This window comes from Rattus norvegicus, chromosome 2 (assembly GCF_021556685.1).
Source record: "Rattus norvegicus strain SHRSP/BbbUtx chromosome 2, alternate assembly SHRSP_T2T, whole genome shotgun sequence".
Lineage (NCBI taxonomy): Eukaryota > Metazoa > Chordata > Mammalia > Rodentia > Muridae > Rattus > Rattus norvegicus.
The window spans coordinates 220,734,857-220,743,947 of record NC_141535.1 but is presented as its reverse complement, the minus strand read 5'-3'; the positions used below and the strand labels follow the sequence as shown (position 1 = coordinate 220,743,947).

At 47.7% G+C, this 9,091-nt stretch overlaps 1 protein-coding gene across 1 annotated transcript in view; it reads left to right on the top strand.

Annotated features, from left to right (window-relative positions):
- The first annotated feature begins 456 nt into the window (after positions 1-456).
- Positions 457-9,091, top strand: part of Mcub (mitochondrial calcium uniporter dominant negative subunit beta) — a 70,795-nt gene continuing 62,160 nt past the window's right edge. The window contains 1 exon segment of the mRNA NM_001398673.1: positions 457-581. Within this exon segment, the coding sequence (NP_001385602.1) occupies positions 486-581 (96 nt within the window). The 5' untranslated portion in view covers positions 457-485.

Sequence of the window (9,091 nt, the reverse complement as noted above, 5' to 3'; positions counted from 1 at the left end):
GTGCCCAGAAACTGGTGGTGGGAGTTTTGGTTCATGTTGTGACAGGGTTTCAGGTAGCTCAGAGTGTCCTCCAACTTTTTGCTGGAGGGTGGCCTTGAACTCCTGATCATCCGGCCTCCGTTCCCAAATCTGAGGTCCCAGGCAAGCCTCACTACTTCCGGCCCTGGCTTCTGTTGAGTTTCGACATCAACAGCAGTATAGTGTGAGAGCCCAGCTCCTGTTCCTTTCTCAAGACACATGTGAGGGGAGCCAGGCACCAGAAACATAAGACTAGGAAGAAGTTCGTCACTGGTTCGCTCTTTCTTTTTCGTCGGAGGAAAAATAACCAGCCCGGCGGCGCCCGGGTGTGCACCAAGCGAAGTCAAAGCAGGGACACACCCTCCTGTCGCCGCCCCAGTCGGCGGGGCGGGCTGAGCCCACAGCGGGCTGGGCTCTAGCGGCCGGATGATGCGTCGCTAGTGCCAGGAGCTCGGACCGGCAGGAGGATGCTCCCGAGCCGGCTCTGTCTGGGTCGGTGGCGACTGATGCCGATCCGAACCCACGGCCGCTGGTGTCCGAGGGCTCTGCCACCCACGCCCCAGGTAAGAGGCAGCGCGGGTTCGAGAGTCTCGGATGGAAAGTTTGCGTCGGGCAACTTTGGAGGGAGTGAAAGCCGAGCAGTTCCCTGCGTGCTGCTCCACACCCCGACAGGTGGTGGCCGCGGGCGACTTGTCCCGGGGATGCGGGGGAGACCAGCCGGGAGCGGCCAGCGCGGGGCGCATCTCCTGGGAGCGCAGCCCTCGGACCCCAAGAGTCCCCACCGCTGTGTCGGGAGGTCTGTAGCGGCCGCGGGGGAGGAGAGGCCGCGAGAGCTCGGTGGACTGTGTCCAGGGATGTTGTCACGGGGTAGGCTGTAACTTAGGAACCTAGGATGTTGTCTCCAGGGTGGACTGGCCCAGGACCGTGTCTTGCCTGCTCCTCCTCCAAGCCCGGAGCGCTCCCCCACCCCTTACATGTAAACCCGAGGCAGTGGTGAATCAGAAGTGTGTGCTGTAACAGTGACGCGGGCACAGTTGTGTCATGGCCTGTGTGAAGCTTCGAGGAGGAGGGAAGAGGTGGGGATGTGCACAGAAAAGGACAGAAGAAGAGCGGGAAAGTGCTGAGTTAATTTGGGCGGTGAAGCAGAGGGAGCCAGGGGAAAGGACTGGAGTGGTGTTTGCCCACCCCTCAATTACTGGGTTAGATTTCAGATTGCTGAAGGGAGAGCGATGTATGGACGTGTTTACTGTCTTTCACTGCGCACTGAGAAAGGAGCAGTGTCCGCCCCACCACTTTCAGTTCCTGTATCTTTCCGGCTGCACTGACCCAGCCCCCCCATCCTTGGATTCTGCCCCAAAGTATTATCTTTTTTGTTTGTTTTTGTTTTTAAAGATATATTTATTTATTTTATGTATATGAGTACACTGTAGCTGTCTTCAGACACACCAGAAGAGGGCATCAGATCCCATTACAGATGGTTGGGAGCCACCACGTGGTTGCTGGGATTTGAACTCAGGACCTCTGGAAGAGCAGTCAGTGCTCTTAACCTCTGAGCCATCTCTCCTGCCCCCAAAGTATTATCTTAATACTCCAGAATTTACATTGATGAAAGAAATATTTCAATGCTTAAAGAAACACTTTTCTTAAATGTTTGAAAGCAAGTGGAAACACGTCTATTTTGATACTTATACCTAGGGCAAACTCCTTAAAACTTAATGTGGCAAACTCAGAAGCCTCTGGGAGAGAAGCACTCTGAAAATGGTACTTTATGGTTTACCTTGCAGAGACACACTCTTCACAACTCCTTTCTTTTCCTCACATCACAGAAAACACAGTGATAATTAAACAGGGCTGAAAATTGTCTGTTAAGCTCATTTGACAATTTCCTAGTGTTGAGAATGGAGCCAAAGGGCCATGCTCTATTAGGCCACACCCACCTCCTACTAGGCCCCTCCCATTTAAATACCTGGAGTAAAGGTTTAGGGTTTGTTTCCAAGACTGTGGCTGTCCTTTCTCAAATGATCGACGCCAGCTCTAAACTCTTTTTCTCTGCACTGTCCACTTAAGGCAGATGGGGTGACACCACCGGGTGCCTGACTCTAATGGAAAAAGAAACAGAGGGACTGTAACATTAAGCATCTTAAGAAACCTAAGTTGGAATGATTTAATTTGCAGTCTTAAGTCAGCTCCCTGGGCCATAAAGACAGACCACAGAACTTCAGAATGGGGAGCAGGTCCATCATTTTGCCCGAGTGATAAAATGACCCATCCCAGGATAAAGCCAAGCCTACGGGTTTGCAGCTTTGGAATCTCTAACCCCCAAAGAGTTTCAGCTACAACTGCTGAACCATTTTCTGCAAATCAAATCTCCCAGCTACTGGGACATTTATTATTCTAAGATCTTTCTGCTCTCCATATGAGACACCCTGCGGCTAAAGACAAATATCCTTGTTGTATATTCCCCAAAAAAACCATTCCTTCCAACCACATCCCATGAAAAAAGCTAGAGAGAAAAAAAAGAAAGAAAAAAAATATGGTTTTCTCATAAAATCCTAGCTTGCTAGGACTCGTCATAAGACCCATCTTTAATAAGCAACTATAATTAGTCTTTTCTGAAATTATGGGTGTGCATTTAATAACTTTGAAAAATATGTGTTTCTCAGCCTTTCTAAGTCAGGTGGGTGATTGGCAGGTTTTGTGTATGGGAAAAACCCCACAGTTTGTTGACATGATATGTTTAAATGTAGCAGAATCGTTTATTAAAGAGTATCTCTTGTTTGAAGCAAAAACAAACGAGCACATTGGATTATCTTTGGCCTGGCCTGGAAGCCACCACCATCATGTCTACTGACATGATTCTCATGTCTGGAGACAGCGGATCTGCCTCAGCGAGAGGTGGTTGTCAGGGTGATCCGAGGCTCCTGCTGGTGCCCTGGACGCTGCTTTGAGGGATAACAGTGCCCAGTGAGCTATTCGAACAGAAAGCTCTTGCCTAGTTGTGCCTTTGTTAATTTGGGTTTTCTGCTGCTTAGATTGAAACACTCCCAGATAGGATTTTGTGTTCCCAAAACATTTAAATCCCCAACACAAGCTGTTTAACAATTTTTTTTTAAAGCAAGCATATTTTTGCTAGAAAACGCAAGGGTCAAGTTTGCTTTGTTCTTTTAACTTCCAGAAACAAAGCATCTAGGTGTTTCAGAGCCTGCAAGACGTTAAGTTCGAAGCGTTGGCGTCATATACAGGATTTAATGAGCACGTCGTTCTTGTTTGCCGTGTCCAGCCTCGGAGTGCTGTGCTCTGGGGTTCTGCCTGACGAGCTCTGTCTTGGGGAGCAAGTGGTTGTAGCTGATGCTTTGACCTCAGAGTTGTTCGAGATCAGCTTGTCTGTTAAGCACTGAAAGTCACCATCTCCCTAGTTTGTGGGACTTAGTGCTTTTTAAGAAAAGCTGTTACTTGCTATTTACTGCCACTAAGTGATACTTGTGTTGTTTTGTAGCAGATTACAATAGGAAGTCATTTTGTATCTTGGCAGATACGATCTGTGGATGAGGCAGTGAACTAGAAAGCCTGGGGTTAAATCCTTGCTGACTATCGCATGCTAGCTAGCATGCGTGTAGGTCATCCAATCTAGGACAGCAGGGTACCAGCAGTCCCGGCCCTACCCCTTCTTAGCTCTATACGTTCTATACTCTATGTTCGCTCTGGCCATTCAGTCTCTAAGCCTGTCACTTCAAAAACAAGGAGATTTGTCTCATTGATCTTAAAGTCCCTTTTCAACTGTAGACGTGCTGTTTTGTCATTTCCTTGCCGCAGGGTGTAACACCGTTGTACAGAGTGCTGCGGACCCCAGCAAGCTACATAATTGAAGATTCTGTCTTAGGTAGTCAGGAGTGCTGCCCCCTCATGGGCAACTGTTGTAACTTTGTTACACCTTAGAATGTGAACGTTTTTTCCAAAACCCGTGAGCCCAGTGAGAGGATGTTAGATGAGGAGAGTGCCTGATACGGGGGTGGGGTGGGGGATTGGGGGGTGGGGGGGTGGGGGGGTTGGGGGGTTGGGGGTGGGGTAGGGGTGTGTGTGTGGGGTGTCATCTGGACTCTGGTTCCTCCTCTTGCTGCCGTGCTGTGAACAGTTGTCTTCTCTGGCACATACACTGTCCAGGCTCTTCTGTGTCACCAATCCAACAGGGCCAACCGACCACGACTGAAGTCTCTTATGCCATGAGCCAAAATGACTTTTTTTTCCTCCTTAAGAGTTGGTTGTTGTCAGAAAGTCTATCCTTGACCAGAGCTCTAGCCAACACCCTCTAAGAGAAGTTTCTAGTCAAGCAGTTGGGTTTTTATATGTCCTAATAGAACAGAGTAAGTCCCTCAATATTTCATCCTAGTATCTCCATCTGTAACACATTGCCTACTCAAGAATGTTAAAATATCAGAACTATAAAATCATTGAAAATATTTTAGGCCACACGCCAATAGGAAATAAGCAAAAAAAAAAGCAAATTCTAGGAAAATCTCATTTAAATCCCATTTAGCTTGGTGTCATTGGTTCTTTTTATAACTTTAAATTTTATTTAATGCACATGGCTGTTTTGCCTGCCAATATGTCTGTGTATCATGCGCATGCCTGGTGCTTGCAAAGAGAGCATTGGATTCCCCGGAACTAGAATTACAGGCCATTGTGAGCTGCCATGTGGGTGCTGGGTATCCAAGCCCGGGCTTTCAACCCCTGAGCCATCTCTCCAGCCACTTTTGTTTTTAAAACTTACACAAAAACAAATTGATAAGAGGGCATACTGTTCACAGACTGTGACCTGGTGACACATTCTGGCAGCTGCTGTTGGAGAGGAAGGGGTGACACCTTCTATCCTGTTGTTGATGAGGAAGCAGGTGTTCTGAGGATAGACTGAGCCCTGACCCAGAGGTCTTGACCCAGATTCCTCCTGTGGCTCAGAGTTGGGTGTGTAGAGCAGTGTTGAGCATCGGAGTTGGGTGTGCAGAGCAGTGTTGAGCATCGGAGTTGGGTGTGCAGAGCAGTGTTGAGCATCGGAGTTGGGTGTGTAGAGCAGTGTTGAGCATCGGAGTTGGGTGTGTAGAGCAGTGTTGAGCATCAGAGTTGGGTGTGGAGAGCAGTGTTGAGCATCAGAGTTAGGTGTGCAGAGCAGTGTTGAGCATCGGAGTTGGGTGTGGAGAGCAGTGTTGAGCATCGGAGTTGGGTGTGTAGAGCAGTGTTGAGCATCGGAGTTGGGTGTGTAGAGCAGTGTTGAGCATCAGAGTTGGGTGTGTAGAGCAGTGTTGAGCATCGGAGTTGGGTGTGTAGAGCAGTGTTGAGCATCGGAGTTGGGTGTGCAGAGCAGTGTTGAGCATCGGAGTTGGGTGTGCAGAGCAGTGTTGAGCATCACAGTTGGGTGTGTAGAGCAGTGTTGAGCATCGGAGTTGGGTGTGCAGAGCAGTGTTGAGCATCGGAGTTGGGTGTGCAGAGCAGTGTTGAGCATCGGAGTTGGGTGTGGAGAGCAGTGTTGAGCATCGGAGTTGGGTGTGCAGAGCAGTGTTGAGCATCGGAGTTGGGTGTGGAGAGCAGTGTTGAGCATCGGAGTTGGGTGTGCAGAGCAGTGTTGAGCATCGGAGTTGGGTGTGGAGAGCAGTGTTGAGCATCGGAGTTGGGTGTGCAGAGCAGTGTTGAGCATCGGAGTTGGGTGTGCAGAGCAGTGTTGAGCATCGGAGTTGGGTGTGCAGAGCAGTGTTGAGCATCGGAGTTGGGTGTGCAGAGCAGTGTTGAGCATCGGAGTTGGGTGTGCAGAGCAGTGTTGAGCATCGGAGTTGGGTGTGCAGAGCAGTGTTGAGCATCGGAGTTGGGTGTGGAGAGCAGTGTTGAGCATCGGAGTTGGGTGTGGAGAGCAGTGTTGAGCATCGGAGTTGGGTGTGCAGAGCAGTGTTGAGCATCGGAGTTGGGTGTGGAGAGCAGTGTTGAGCATCGGAGTTGGGTGTGGAGAGCAGTGTTGAGCATCGGAGTTGGGTGTGGAGAGCAGTTGAGCATCAGAGTTGGGTGTGGAGAGCAGTTGAGCAGCTCCTTGAACCTCTGGGATACAGCTTAGGCCCTTCATACATTGGCACAATGGAAGGATTCATCTCAGTTGGCCTTCGTCTGTGTTTCAAAAGTCATATGCAGATGATTTTCTTGGTAGAGAAGCTGGTGACCTGGAGAAAGGTCCCTGAATGAGGCAAAGTTGTGTTGAACATCAAATACATTCTCTCCTTGGCCATCTGAAAGTGAAAGGCTGATGGACTGATCTGCGTTTATTCCTTGTGTTTGTGGGGAGCCTTTTCCCTCACCCCCTTCATCAGCTGCTTGGTTTGTAAACAATGCCAGGACAGTGTTTTGTGAGCCAAGTATTGAAACCTTGAGTCATGGGATTCCATACCCAAATGCTTGCAGGAATTTTCCATGCTCACACACCTTTGAGGCAATGGCTCTATAAAATGCTATAATGAACAAAAGGTGCCTTTATGAGGATCCATGGAAGGAACTGCTGCTCAGTCTAGGCATTAGAATGGGAGGGGTTCTCCTGAACCAACACAGGAGCTGTCATAATGGACAGCAGAGTCAGTGGTGGCATCCCTGTGCACCAGCTGCCAGAAAGCTGATGACCAGCTCTTGACTCACTTCTAGCAACAGCGAGGGTTCGACCAGCATTTTATGGTTTATGATACCCATAGCTCCTCTGCCTGAAAATTTGCCCATTGTGTTCTCATCTGCTTTATTCATAATCATTTTAATGGGGAAAGTAACTGGCAAATACAGCTTTGAGAAATGTGAACAAGTCAACACGTTGGTGTTTGAACCAAAGTGTTCTAAGTAGTAAATTGTGAAAGTATGGCAGACCATTGGCTTCTTGTTCACAATGTCTTTTTATGAACAAGAATGTGCTTTCCCCATAGAGGGTGTCAAAATAAGTGAATTGCTGTGAGACTGTAACTGTAATGCCGTGTGTGTGTGTGTGTGTGTGTGTGTGTGTGTGTGTGTGTGTGTGTAATGTAGGGTATGTGTGGTATGTGTTGCATATGTGTATGGTGTGTGTCCGTGCTTTGTATATGCATGTGATATGTGTGGTGTATATGCATATGGTGTGTGACTGTGTGTGTGGTATATGTGTATGATGTGTGTACATGTGTGTGGTGTGTTTGTAGTATATGTATATTATTGTGTAATGTGTAAGTGTGTTATATTGGTGAGGAGTGTGCACATGTGAGTGTGTTTGTGAAGGTCAGAGGGCAATTACTGGTCCTCATCATCTACCTTGTTTTAAGCATGGAGTTTGTCTTAATCAGGGTCTCTATTCCTGCACAAGCATCATGACCAAGAAGCAAGTTGGGAAGGAAAGGGTTTATTCAGCTTACACTTCCACATTGCTGTTCATCACCAAAGGAAGTCAGGACTGGAACTCAAGCAGGTAAGGAAGCAGGAGCTGATGCAGAGGCCATGGAGGGATGTTACTTACTGGTTTGCTCCCCCTGGCTTCCTCAGCCTGCTCTCTTATAGAACCCAAGCCCACCAGCCCAGGGATGGCACCACCCACAATGGACTGGGTCCTCCCCACTTGATCACTAGTTGAGAAAATGCCTTACAGCTGGGTCTCACGGAGGCATTTTCTCAACTGAAGCTCCTTTCTCTGTGGTAACTCCAGCTTGTGTCAAGTTGACACACAGAACCAGCCAGTACAGTGTCTTTGCTGTTTGGAGCTGCACGTGTTGGCCTAACTTAAAGATTCTAAGAATTCTCTTGCTCTGCCACCTATCTCACTGTAGGCACGCTGGGATTGCAGGCACATGTGCTTTTCCTGGGCTTCTGGGGATTTGAACTCAGGTCCTCACATTTGCAGGCAAGTGCTTTGACCACTGAGGCATGTCGCCAGCCCTGGATTCCTCATGTTTTCTCTCCTCCTACTTCATAAGATCTACGGCTTCTGTCTTATTGTTATTTCCCTTGTCCACACTTGAAGGGTGGGCTCAGTTACCCAGGCCTGTAAACTTTAGTTTCCACTTTAATAAACTCCTCACTGGCTTTTATTATTGTTGTTGTTGTTGTTGCTGCTGCTGCTGCTGCTACTACTACTACTACTATTACTATTATTATTATTATTATTAACAACAACAACAGGGTCTTACTATGTAATCTTGGATGTTGCTATGTAGACCAGGCTGGCCTTGAACTCATAGAGAACCTCCTGCCTCAGTCTCCCAAGTGCTGTGATTAAAGGCTTGTTTCCACTACTCCTGGCACTAACTGATATTATTTGATTTGACAAAATTTTGCTCTGAAACTTTTTTCCCCAGAAGTTCTGTTACGAGATTGAAGTAAGAATTTAGGGGTAAGTGTGCAGAGAAGCAAGACCATTAAAGACGGTGGGGACTAAGTAGTAAAGGAGAAGAAGCAAGAGAGATAGATAGGTTTAAAGTTAACATCTTTATACCAAAGGAGACCCCCCCAAAACAAAACAAAACAAAACAAATAAACAAAAATCCCAAACCAGGAAGCAATGTAAGTCAATGAAATGACCTCATCAAGAAGCCTTGTGGCAAACCTCAGGGAGAAGACATCTTGGAGACTGTCCCGAATCCTCCTTAGGACTCTTGGGATGCAGTTACTGGATTGAGTAGACATCTAAACTTGGCAGCCCATGCTCTTTTCTCTCCTTCTTCCCCTCTGAATTGCTACCGACACAGCAACCTCATTATATCCTAGTTTTTATAATGATTGCATCGACAGAAATCACATTTTGGGCTCCTAAAGATGAGCTTGTGTACTTTGCATCTCTGTGGCATAAACAGTAAATATCAACTTCACTGAATCTGTGGAGAGGAATGAGCAGCCTACAGTTCTTTTGGAGGAAACCTTTTTTGTTTCTCTGGCCATGGGGCGGGTGGGAACTGTAAAATTTGAAAAATGTTAGACGAATCTCCCTAGTGGTGGTGGGGATTTTCTGGCCCTCTTAGAGGAAATCTTTGCGTGCTCCTCTGACTGATCTCCAGCTCCCAGGCTCGAGGGATCCACCCACTCCAGGGTCCTGACCGTT